General features: G+C 41.7%; 1 protein-coding gene across 4 annotated transcripts in view; it reads right to left on the bottom strand.

The window, feature by feature from the left end:
- The window catches only part of LOC110493821 (calpain-1 catalytic subunit), a 29,751-nt gene that overhangs the window by 16,242 nt on the left and 366 nt on the right, over positions 1-13,143 (bottom strand). For 2 of the 4 annotated variants that reach the window (XM_036949800.1, XM_021568322.2), the window contains exons 2-6: positions 11,561-11,590; positions 10,601-10,847; positions 9,191-9,260; positions 591-709; positions 101-234 (exon numbers count right to left, since the gene is read on the bottom strand). In XM_036949800.1, the coding sequence (XP_036805695.1) occupies positions 101-234; positions 591-709; positions 9,191-9,260; positions 10,601-10,846 (569 nt within the window). In that variant the 5' untranslated portion in view covers position 10,847; positions 11,561-11,590. The remainder of the gene's footprint in view (positions 1-100; positions 235-590; positions 710-9,190; positions 9,261-10,600; positions 10,848-11,560; positions 11,591-13,143) is intronic. The other 2 variants (XM_021568323.2, XM_036949801.1) reach the window with 1 other exon arrangement.

The raw sequence follows: 13,143 nt of genomic DNA, 5'->3' as shown, positions 1-13,143 counted from the left end.
GGATGCACTGTATACCTGAATTAAAGCCTGTTTTACGGTACCATTAAAAAACATTTAAAGCTTTTGACACGGACAATAGCTAATATTAGGAAAATCATACTTGGCATAAGCCTTCTCAATCAGAGCACTCCAGAACTCGTTACCCTCAGCAGAGTGAACAAACATGAGCTCGCCATCTTTGACAGGCAGTCGATCATCAATGACAACATCCACCCACTCTCCAAACTGCCAGAACTGTGAACAAACAAAACAGTTTGGAGTCAGACACGAAGGTTATAATTGTTTTATGCTCCCCTATGAAGCTAAATAACGTCTCCAGCATATGTTTCTAAGTGCTCCCCATAATCACCTAATAATAAATGCGAGAACTGTTGTCTCTCTGGGAATTATTTTGTGGAAAAGCACTGTGACCTGATAATTCAGGAATTGAGCCTCCTACAAAGGTTGTTTTAAAATCCCTCCAATCAAACTTCTGAATATGGCAAGTCATTCTTTCATACATATTTAGGCTACAATGCTGTATCATTATATTATCTTTCATTAAAAGGTTTTTCTATTCAATTTCCTCTATTGTATTTGATTGAATGGACCTGGAAGTGGAAGATGCCAGCGTAGTTGTCTTGGAAGGATTGACCATGAGGGACCACCCTGTGTAGCAGCTTCTCATTAAGGGTGAGGGAAGCAATGGCTGCCAGGAGCCAGCAGTCACCTAACCAGAGGTAAAATAGTAAAAAATAAATTAATCAAATGTATTTATAAAGCACTTTTAAAACACTGAGCGGTTGTCACCAAGTGGTTCACAGTAACCTGGCCTAAACTCCAAAGAGCAAGCAGATGCACAGTGGCCTGGAAAACCTTCCTACGAGGAGGAGGAAACCTAGAGAGGAACCAGGCTCAGAATAGAAGCACCTGGCCCAAATGGGAGAAGAGGGAGATAGTTAAAGCATTTTCAAACGTAATAATTTCAATCTGGGGTGAAAGTGTGAGAGAGGGTGAATAAATTTAAGCTAGCTTAGCTGAGCCTCAAATGTTTTCTTAAAATAACACCAAATAACGATACAGAAACCTTAACATTCAAAATCTAAAAAGGAACCATAGCCTAAATTAGTAATGTGTGCATCTTTCTAAAATATTACCCATGTGTCTTAAAAACACAACATTTACACTGGCTGGTGCGGTTTCTATCTCACCACTTTAAATGAAGGCTGCTGTTAGTAGAAAACAAAACACTTAACTCATTTCAAGCACTCAGCTCAAATCACCCTTGTTCAGCATTTAGTAGTGAGTGAATAGCCAACCTAATGCATTTTGGCCAGTCTGAGCCAAGCCTTCAAACATTTGTTCTGGTTTTCCAAAACCTCAACTCCTCTTTGAAAATCGCTTCCAATTTGCTTTAACTGAAATCATATACCATCAGTAGACTACTATCAATGGCATGCAGCAAGAACAGCTGAACATGTCAAAGGCTTATTCCCACCATTGTTAAAACCATGAGGCAACCTAAACTATTATGGTCCCGTGTAGATCAGTTGGTAGAGCATGGCGCTTGAAACACCAGGGTTGTGGGTTTGATTCTCACGGGGGACCAGTACGAAATTGTATGTACTCACTACTGTAAGTTGCTCTGCATAAGAGCGTCTGCTAAATTACTCAAATGTAAATGTATTCAGCCTTTAAGGGGCCATGTATTGTAACTGAATTAGTGTGGGGAGTAAGAATTAGCTACTTCCCTATAGTGAGAGCTATGGGGATTGCTAATGCAATTTCAAAACGTCCCTAATGTCACAACTGGGGATTGCTCTGGCCTCAAGGTCTTGCTAAAATCTCCCTTTCTTTTAAGTGTAACTGCTGTTATCGACTGAGGGGTTGAAATCCTAAGGCTAAGGCCACACTCAAACGCATTAACAGATTAAATTGTGTATGACCAATATCATTGTCCGTTTTTGTCAAAATTACCACTTCAAAAAGCATTGGCTTCATACGAAATTCTCGAACATAAAATTCTAGTGTGTCGGGGTTGTAATGTGGGTGCATATGACAGCAGCCTTATCCATATAAGTGTATACTCAGAAGTAGATATGTTTAATAAGCTTAGCACTGCTTTCTGGTGAAAAAGTTCAAGTATGGACCTTATAGTGAGGAGAATTATCAGATTGTCAATCATTGTTACATCTTCTATTACATTTCAAGCACTGGTTAGCTTCAACCTGACGAGCCTTATAGAATACTTGAAAGGCTACATAACTCAGTCAAGATAATTCCCCAAAACAAACAGAGGGGGAGCCCACAGGCCATGACATAACAGGAGAGTCAACTCCTGCCAAAGACAGAAAGAGAGAAGTTGTTTGTGGGCTGGGTCTTCAGAACGTCGTGTGTATAACAATTACACATCCGACTGCCTTTTCAGTTCCAACTAGACTAGAGATGTGAGAAAAATTTAACCAAGACTTATGAGATCCCAAGAACAGAACAGTTTTGGGCTTTTTTTGGGCCATATCCTGTGATCTACTCACAACAACATTTTCTCACTAGTTAAAAAGGAAGCTGATCATGGCATTAATCACAACTGATAGCTCGCTGATTGAACAATCTTTTATCTTGAATTCCATTCCAGTGGCTAGGTCCGTTATCCGCCTCCCTCCACCCTGTTTTGCAAACATACGCCAAAGATTGCTGCATGGGACATCAGCCAAGATCCATTAGCACGCTTTCTCTGTAGGCGTGTCCGCTATTAGCCTTTCTGTGAATCATTTCCAGTGTCTCCCTGACTCACAAATGGGTTCTGCCACACCCAAACAGTCAGCTGCCTAGTCAGGGTCATTCTTATTTTACACACAGAGCTATTACAAAAGAGATATACAGTCCCAGTCAAAAGTTTGGACACAACTACTCATTCAAGGGTTTTTATTTTTTATTATTTTCTACATTGCAGAATAATAGTGAAGACATCAAAACTATGAAATAACACATGTGGAATAATGGAACCAAAAAAAGTGTTAAACAAATCAAAATATATTTTAGATTATTCAAAGTAGCCATCTTTTGCCTTGATGGCAGCTTTGCACACTCTTGGCATTCTCTCAACCAGCTTCATGAGGTAGTCACCTGGAATGCTTTTCCAGCAGTCTTGAAGGAGTTCCCACATATGCTGAGCACTTGTTGGCTGCTTTTCCTTCACTCTGCGGTCCAAATCATCCCAACCATCGCAATTGGGTTGATGTCGGGTGATTGTGGAGGCCAGGTCATCTGATGAAACACTCCATCACTCTCATTCTTGGTAAAAAATAGCCATTTACATAGCCTGGAGGTGTGTTGGGTCATTGTCCTGTTGAAAAACAAAATGATAGTCCCACTAAGCCCAAACCAGATGGGATGGCGTATCGCTGCAGAATGCTGTGGTAGCCATTCTGGTTAAGTGTGCCTTGAATTCCAAATAAAATCAGACAGTGTCACCAGTAAAGCACCCCCACACCATCACCTCCATGCTTCACGGTGGGGACCACACATGCGGAGATCATCCGTCCACCTACTCTGTGTCTCTCAAAGACACGGCGGTTGGAACTAAAAATCTCAAAATTAGGACCAAAGGATAGATTCACACGGGTCAAATTTCCATTGCTTGTGTTTCTTGGCCCAAGCAAGTCTCTTCTTATTATTGGTGTTCTTTAGTGGTTGTTTCTTTGCAGCAATTCAACCATGAAGGCCTGATTCACGCAGTCTCCTCTGAACAGTTGATGTTGAGATGTGTCTGTTACTTGAACTCTGTGAAGCATTTATTTAGGCTGCAATTTGTGAGGCTGGTACCTCTAATGAACTTATCCTTTGCAGCAGATGTAACTCTGGGTCTTCCATTCCTGTGGCGGTCCTCATGAGAGCCAGTTTCATCATAGTGCTTGATGGTTTTTGCGACAGCACTTGAAGACACTTTCAAAGTTCTTGAAATTTTCCAGATTGACTGACCTTCATGTCTTAAAGTAATGATGGACTGTCATTTCTCTTCACTTATTTTAGCTGTTCTTGCCATAATAAGGACTTTTACCAAATAGGGCTATCTTCTGTATACCAACACTACCTTGTCACAACACAGCTGATTGGCTGAAACGCAAGAGCAAGGCAAAGGGTGGCTACTTTGAAGAATCTCATATATTAAATCAGCGAGCAGGCCTTTCTAATCGACCTGGCCGGGGTTTCCTGGAAGGATATTGATCTTATCCCGTCAGTAGAGGATGCCTGGATATTTTTTTAAATGCCTTCCTACCCATCTTAAATAAGCATGCCCCATTCAAGAAATTTAGAACCAGGAACAGATATAGCCATTGGTTCTCCCCAGACCTGACTGCCATTAACCAACACAAAAACATCCTATGGCGTTCTGCATTAGCATCGAACAGCCCCCGTGATATGCAGCTGTTCAGGGAAGCTAGAAACCATTATACACAGGCAGTTAGAAAAGCCAAGGCTAGCTTTTTCAAGCAGAAATTTGCTTCCTGCAACACTAACTCAAAAAAGTTCTGGGACACTGTAAAGTCCATGGAGAATAAGAACATCTCCCAGCTGCCCACTGCACTGAAGATAGGAAACACTGTCACCACTGATAAATCCACCATAATTGAGAATTTCAATAAGCATTTTTCTACGGCTGGCCATGCTTTCCACCTGGCTACTCCTACCCCGGTCAACAGCACTGCACCCCCCACAGCAACTTGCCCAAGCCTTCCCCATTTCTCCTTCTCCCAAATCCGTTCAGCTGATGTTCTGAAAGAGCTGCAAAATCTGGACCCCTACAAATCAGCCGGGCTAGACAATCTGGACCCTTTCTTTCTAAAATTATCTGCCAAAATTGTTGCCAGAGCTGGTCATGGGTGCACCTCAGCCACACTCAAGGTCCTAAACGATATCTTAACTGCCATCGATAAGAAACATTACTGTGCAGCCGTATTCATTGATCTGGCCAAGGCTTTCGACTCTGTCAATCACCACATCCTCATCAGCAGACTCGACAGCTTGGTTTCTCAAATGATTGCCTCGCCTGGTTCACCAACTACTTCTCTGATAGAGTTCAGTGTGTCAAATCGGAGGGTCTGCTGTCCGTCTCTATGGTGGTGCCACAGGGTTCAATTCTTGGACCGACTCTCTTCTCTGTATACATCAATGAGGTCGCTCTTGCTGCTGGTGAGTCTCTGTGCAGACGACACCATTCTGTATACTTCTGGCCCTTCTTTAGACACTGTGTTAACAACCCTCCAGGCAAGCTTCAATGCCATACAACTCTCCTTCCGTGGCCTCCAATTGCTCTTAAATACAAGTAAAACTAAATGCATGCTCTTCAACCGATCGCTACCTGCACCTGCCCGCCTGTCCAACATCACTACTCTGGACGGCTCTGACTTAGAATACGTGGACAACTACAAATACTTAGGTGTCTGGTTAGACTGTAAACTCTCCTTCCAGACCCATATCAAACATCTCCAATCCAAAGTTAAATCTAGAATTGGCTTCCTATTTCGCAACAAAGCATCCTTCACTCATGCTGCCAAACATACCCTTGTAAACTGACCATCCTACCAATCCTCGACTTTGGCGATGTCATTTACAAAATAGCCTCCAATACCCTACTCAACAAATTGGATGCAGTCTATCACAGTGCAATCCGTTTTGTCACCAAAGCCCCATATACTACCCACCATTGCGACCTGTACGCTCTCGTTGGCTGGCCCTCGCTTCATACTCGTCGCCAAACCCACTGGCTCCATGTCATCTACAAGACCCTGCTAGGTAAAGTATATTATCGTATAGTATATTATCTCAGCTGGCTGGTCACCATAGCATCTCCCACCTGTAGCACACGCTCCAGCAGGTATATCTCTCTAGTCACCCCCAAAACCAATTATTTCTTTGGCCGCCTCTCCTTCCAGTTCTCTGCTGCCAATGACTGGAACGAACTACAAAAATCTCTGAAACTGGAAACACTTATCTCACTCACTAGCTTTAAGCACCAACTGTCAGAGCAGCTCACAGATTACTGCACCTGTACAGGCCCACCTATAATTTAGCCCAAACAACTACCTCTTTCCCTACTGTATTTAATTTATTTATTTTGCTCCTTTGCACCCCATTATTTTTATTTCTACTTTGCACAGTCTTCCATTGCAAATCTACCATTCCAGTGTTTTACTTGCTATATTGTATTTACTTTGCCACCATGGCCTTTTTTTGCCTTTACCTCCCTCCTTGCTCACATCGTATATAGACTTGTTTATACTGTATTATTATTATTTATTTTTTGAATTTTACCCCTTTTTCTCCCCAATTTCGTGGTATCCAATTGTTGTAGTAGCTACTATCTTGTCTCATCGCTACAACTCCCGTACGGGCTCGGGAGAGACGAAGGTTGAAAGTCATGCGTCCTCCGATACACAACTCAACCAAGCCGCACTGCTTCTTAACACAGCACGCATCCAACCCGGAAGCCAGCCGCACCAATGCGCCGGAGGAAACACGACAGAGCCTGGGCGCACACTGCGCCCAGCCCGCCACAGGAGTCGCTGGTGCGCGATGAGACAAGGACACCCCTACCGACCAAGCCCTCCCTAACCCGGGCGACGCTAGGCCAATTGTGCCCCATGGACCTCCCGGTCGCGGCCGGTTACGACAGAGCCTGGGCGCGAACCCAGGGACTCTGATGGCACAGCTGGCGCTGCAGTACAGCGCCCTTAACCACTGCGCCACCCTTATACTGTATTATTGACTGTATGTTTGTTTTACTCCATGTGTAACTCTGTGTCGTTGTATGTGTCGAACTGCTTTGCTTTATCTTGGCCAGGTCGCAATTGTAAATGAGAACTTGTTCTCAACTTGCCTACCTGGTTAAATAAAGGTGAAATAAAATAAAATAAAAAAATATATATATTTTGATTTGTTTTGCACTTTTTTGGTTACTATGTTATTTCATAGTTTTGATATCTTCACTATTATTCTACAATGTATAAATTAGTAAAAAAATCTGAAAAACCCTTGAATGAGTAGGTGTGTCCAAACGTTTGACTAGTACTGTATGTATATATGTACACTACCGTTCAAAAGGTTGGGGTAACTTAGAAATGTCCTTGGTTTTGAAAGAAAAGCTCATTTTTTGTCCATTAAAATAACACCAAACTGATCAGAAATACAGTGCAGACATTGTTAATGTTGTAAATGACTATTGTAGCTGGAAATGTCTTATTTTAATGGACCATCTACATAGGAGTACAAAGGCCCATTATCAGCAACCATCACTCCTGTGTTCCAATGGCATGTGGTGTTCGCTAATCCAAGTTTATCATTTTAAAAGGCTTATTGATCATTAGAAACCCCTTTTGCAATTATGTTAGCACAGCTGAAAACTGTTGTCCTGATTAAAGAAGCAATAAACTGGTGTTCTTAAACTAGTTGAGTATCTGGAGCATCAGCATTTGTGGGTTCGATTACAGGCTCAAAATGTCCAGAAACAAAGAACTTTCTTCTGAAACTCGTCAGTATATTCTTGTTCTGAGAAATTGCCAAGAAACGGAAGATCTCATACAATGCTGTATACTACTCGATTCACAGAACTCCCACCACTCCCAAGGAATGTGAAAAACCATAATTGTAATCTATCCCACTTGCACATCTAGGCAAGTTAGGTCTGGCAAGAATTGATTACTTGTTTTTCTGTTCTATGGAGCAAAATGAACTACTGTATGTCTCATAATGAGGGAAGAGCTATTCACTGTTCCATGCAGGCAGTAATTTTGTTAGTTTTTCTAGTCCTCTGGTTTCACTTAAGTGCTCTGTCAAGGAAAATAACATTCACATTGAAAACTTGCAACACATTAGAGGGAGGGGGAGGGACACTGCTGTTAAGCAACAAGTTTTTTTTTATAACAGGGACTTTTTCTCCCAGAAACCGCTTAAGCAAGAAACACACAGCAAATCTGAGTGTAGATAGACTCCCAATAGGTACTTATCACAGAAGGAGGCCGTTCCTTTTCTTGCTAGTACAAAATACATACCTGCTGAGTATCGACCTGGTACCGCCAAAACTACAGTTTCTACTTGTAGAATCGCAATGCTAGGCAGTAGCCGACAACTTGACTTTGAGACAATCAGAAAGCACAAACCTCCACATGGGGGAGCCAACAGGAGTGACAAGGGGGGAAAAAAATAGGGCACTTTTTCTGGTCTAATCCAGCCTTTTCGTCAGAGTGTTCTAAATAAAACAATAAAGCTGTATAATACATATTTTTTTTGTAGAGCAAGTCTTTATATTTTTTTACGTCTAGCTAAGGAGTTTTGTGCTCGAATAAGTACTTTTTGCTAATGTGCACTAGCTTATTAGTTCGATGGATAGCTAACGTTAGCTTGCTAACTGAGCAAGGGAGTCACACACACTTCATATAAAATGAATGGGGTGGTAATAAGTGCAGCACAATGCACACAACACTAAATGCTTTACCAAGCTAGCTATCTGGCCACTGTAGCTAGTAACATAATGAAATCACAATGGACTCATTTCCATGAAGCAGCAGCCTGTAGCTGGCTGCCCAGAGTCAATACAGCATCTTTACATTACCTAGCTAGCACAACAGCTAGCTAGCTATCTAGAGAATCATGCTAACAATTTAGCTAACGTTAGCCAGCTAGCTAAACATCTATCTATGGACTGTCCATGTGAGAGTAAATTAAATAGTTTCTTTGTCATCTTACTAGCTATTATTTAGCTGTTGCCAAACTAGCTGTGGCCAGCTGGCTGGTATCAACAATGGCTTTCCACAACAATAGCAACATTAGCGCAGTTGGCTAGTTAGCTAAGTAACATTGGCTAGACCATGAAGCAACTCACATGGATATGCATTGCCAAACAAGGCTACTGCCACCTTCTGGTCTGGAGTATTTTAACAAGGCTGAGTAGCTGATGACTTCAAGGTCTTTGCTGTGTGAATACAAAAGAGATCGACTGCCAACACTCTGTTCAGAGGTGCTAAGTACTGTCGGCAAGCAAAAGTTTGACAATCCTACAAGTGTGTCTGAGCTATTACAATAGTAGTACTGTAGTTCCTGGAGTACCACACTGCAGAAAACAGAAATACATGATTTTTAAGGCCTTCCATTAAGCCCCCTTTTAGTGTCAAACTATTACAGCACATTGACACCTAAGCACATTGATACTCACCCAGTGCTCCTTGACAGATATCAGTCCTTGTGGCACCGCCCAAAATGAACTCAGGGTTATCTGAAAACTCCTATTGAAAATGAAGTTAAATCAGAAACAGTATTTTAAAGACACACAAATAAGTACACATCGAGACAAATATCATGAATGAAAATGTGGCTGATGTTTTTAAATCTGGTGCAAAAGCTTGTGTAATTACAGTACCCCTACTTAGGATTTTGCAACTTTAACCCATGGCCATTTTGGACTGACACTGAAAGTATCTTTGGTCAAACTTTTCAAGCTTTCAAAATGTGTGTCAAAAGTAGATTGTTACTCTCTCAACAAATCAAATGTTATTTGTCACGTGCCGAATACTTACAAGCCCTTAACCAACAATAAATTTTTAAGAAACCCCCCCCCCCAAAAAGACATAAGAATAACAAATAATTAAAAAGCAGCAGTAAATAACAATAGCGGGGCTATATACAGGGGGTACCGGTACAGAGTCAAATGACACCAAAGCATGATTTGAGGAGTGAAAAGCTGCTAGTGTGAGAGAGCAAGGCTGCCATCTCAGCCTTAAGTTATTTAAATAATTTAGCAGCTTGTGCTGTTCGTTAGTATACACAAGCAGCAGCTGTTGGAGGAGATATGTCTGGCATGTAGGCCTCTAGACTGTTTGTTCAACACTTCCCGAGGAATTACTGGTAAGGACACAGAAGTCACAATGAGAGACTCATCTTAAACAGCACCTTTTTAGGTTTGGTGAAATGCTAACCATAAAAGCTAACTCTCAACACCCTAACCCTCTTTGTTGAAAAGACCAGCTGTTTTTTTTCTCATGACATGCCATTCATTGTGCCTCTCCATGCCAAAATAACAATTTAATTCTCAGCACAGGCACAAAATATATCTAGAGTTCCATGTGTCTGCAAGTAGCACATACTGTGCACATCCTGCAGTCTAACCACACAGGAACAAGGGTTTGATTCAGAGGCTGGAGTAAAAGCCATTTAGACACCACAAGAATAGCTTACACACTTATTTGCAATACCATTTATGAGTTTAGGGACAAATCCTTACTTGAGATCTGCATTTATTTTATTTAACCTTTATTTAACTAGGCAAGTCAGTTAAGAACAAATTCTTATTTACAATGACGACCTACCCCGGCCAAACCCTAAACCAGACGACGCTTGGCCAATTGTGCATGGCCCTATGGGACTCCCAAACACGGCGGTTGTGATACAGCCTGGAATCGAACCAGGGTCATTAGTGACGCCTATAGCACAGAGATGCAGTGCCTTAGACCCCTGTGCCACTCAGGAGCCCAAAGGGCTGATACAACCAAGGGATTTGTATGTGTATATCTTGTATGGCTTCAAATACAATATTCATTTGGAACACTAACTCCTATCAGTCTCTTACTGTGGGCCTCATCCACTCCACGCCCTGGGTTTTGGATGAGTGGGGGGCCAGCTCTTTGAAGCCCAGGGAGGGTGGCTCGGGGGGGAAGCAGGAGTCCTCGAACAGGCAGCCGCTCTCCAGGCACTCCTGCTTCAAGGCCTCGTAGTCCTGGTTGAGGAACTTCAGCGCCCGCTCGTTGGTTCCCATTCCCTCGGCGTGTAGTCTCTCCCTCTGGATGCGCGCAGAGACCCCTCCGAATGGGTACATGCTGGGATGGAAGAAATAAGAGGGTGTGTGGGTGTGTGTTAAGAGGTGGGTTACTGGAAGCTAGCATATAAATAGCCCCAACAGAATAAACGTGCAGGCAGAGGGACATTGTTTCAAATGAGAGGGGACACTGTGCTCATTATCAGTAAACGCTTTTTACTCATGACAATGGAGATAATGTATCAGAACTAGGAGCCGTGATGGGCCCAGAGTGGCCATGGGTAGGACACTCTCTCTGAGTGCTGTCTGAATATTTCATAGGTAAAACTGAGTGCCACAATGTAAAGGCGTTTGGATTGTCTGGAATTCCACTGGTATATTCATGTAAATTAATAAGTGGGATGATAGCCTTTTGCAGATACAGTTTGACTATTGATCATACACTTTCAGTATGTTTATATCCAGCCATATAAAACATATTTTTGTTTATATGGCTGGATAGTTATAGGGTAGAACAATCACTATGCTCAAATACTTTGAAGAGGCATTCTTCCTGGCCTGCCCTAAAAAAGGTGATCATGCTCTAACATAATTGGATACAGAGGAAGGACACCCTGTGTCCATCAACGCAATTCTGTTAGGCACAAAACTGAAACTGCAGCATAAAACATTATTTGATGGTTAAGTTAGAGAAGGGACTACAATTCCAATCTGTACATTAGACTCCAGTCACTGAACAGACCATGACAAGAACACACATATATATTATTGTACCTTCAGTCCTTCAGTGTGGGAGGCAGCAGGCTTGGGAAAACAAAAGTCCAGTTAATTTAGGATTCAGTCTTCACAGGCGCAGTCACATGCATACATAGCTGGAATTTCACTGTAGTATAGCAAAGCAGTGAGCTATACACACATGCAAGCAAGAAGCACTGTTCGTTGTCCACGTTGTCCGTGTTGTACATTTCACTGACATGAGATTGATAAGGACAGCAGCTGGTAGAGAACTCTTATGGGTACCTATAGAGCTGGATGGTACAGTATGTCATGTCATTCACTAGGTTAATTGACTAGACGGGGGATTGCTTTGAACACAGCGGCACTGTAGCATCACAGACTTATAACAAGAAGCAACTGTTTTTGAACGCTGAACTGAGTCTCATAACGAAAAAGGTTTATGGTACAATAGTCGATCGTTGTAGCAGATCTGTATGGTACATGACAACGTAGGACCTAAAAACAGAATTCAATTGTTGCAGACAATGACTCCCTTCCTCCATCCAAAGACACTTGCTGTGGAAATCAAACACACTTCAATAAACTGGTAGTGATGCTCAATTTTCAAACAGTTGGAATCCCCTTTTGTTTTTGCACTCATACAATAAACAGCCCTCGTCTTCTTCTATTACCAATAAAATACATTTTTATGGGGTATACTTCATATATACATTTTACATAGTAACCAGAAAGAAAGTCTAACAAGGCATTTGTTTGGGTTGATATATCAATAAACAAGGCTGCAACAATACATTTGAATCAATACTGTTGATTGAAACTGAAATGCTTGTGGCAAGTCCATTGGAACTAACGCCAATTTGCCTGCCAACACTATAGTTAACTATGTGGAATTAAATGTGCATTTCTTGTTCATTTCATGGTCATCAAGAAAACGTTGAATGATCATTTCATATTCTTGGATAAATCCAACAGCCTATGCTGTAAGCCTGCATCAAACTGATCAAATTGTTGCTTTGAGTATTGATTTCAGTCTAGTCAGGTTCACACCCCTTCCAGAAAGCTGCATCACCTTTAAAATAAACCCTCAATAACACTGTGTTAGCCTCCTTATTACAATTCATTGAACCACAATCTACATGGTTGCGAGTCATTTAAAGTATAGGCCTGTAGACTACTTAACTTTCTGCAATAATCCCTGTGCATATCACATTTGTTCATGTTGTTTTCAATGGATCAAATGAGCTCATGATCTTTTTATAGTTGTATAAATAAAATGCCACAGAGCAGCATGTCAAGTGTTGACCATGAAGGGTGTATGACAGTAATGGAGCCTTTCAGAGAGAATTTATTTTGTTTTAGAAATCATATCAAGGATCAAGGATAACGTCTCTCAAAGAAGAGAGTCGCCTGCCATGTTTGGAGGAATCAGCTGATACTGAGCAGTTCATCACATCATATTGCATCATCCAAACCCGCAAAACTAATTTCCATGACTGGACATGCTTCACATAGATTACCATTGCAATGAAGCATGGTAACATGCAATATATGCTGTTATGCTGAGTTTCAGCGCATTTAATTTCGGTAATTAGTCCCAATTCAATAAAACAATCACATAG

Source organism: Oncorhynchus mykiss, chromosome 17, assembly GCF_013265735.2.
Source record: "Oncorhynchus mykiss isolate Arlee chromosome 17, USDA_OmykA_1.1, whole genome shotgun sequence".
In the NCBI taxonomy this organism is placed as follows: Eukaryota; Metazoa; Chordata; class Actinopteri; order Salmoniformes; family Salmonidae; genus Oncorhynchus; species Oncorhynchus mykiss.
Note: the sequence above shows the minus strand (reverse complement) of the source record. Positions and strands in the feature narration are given on the sequence as shown.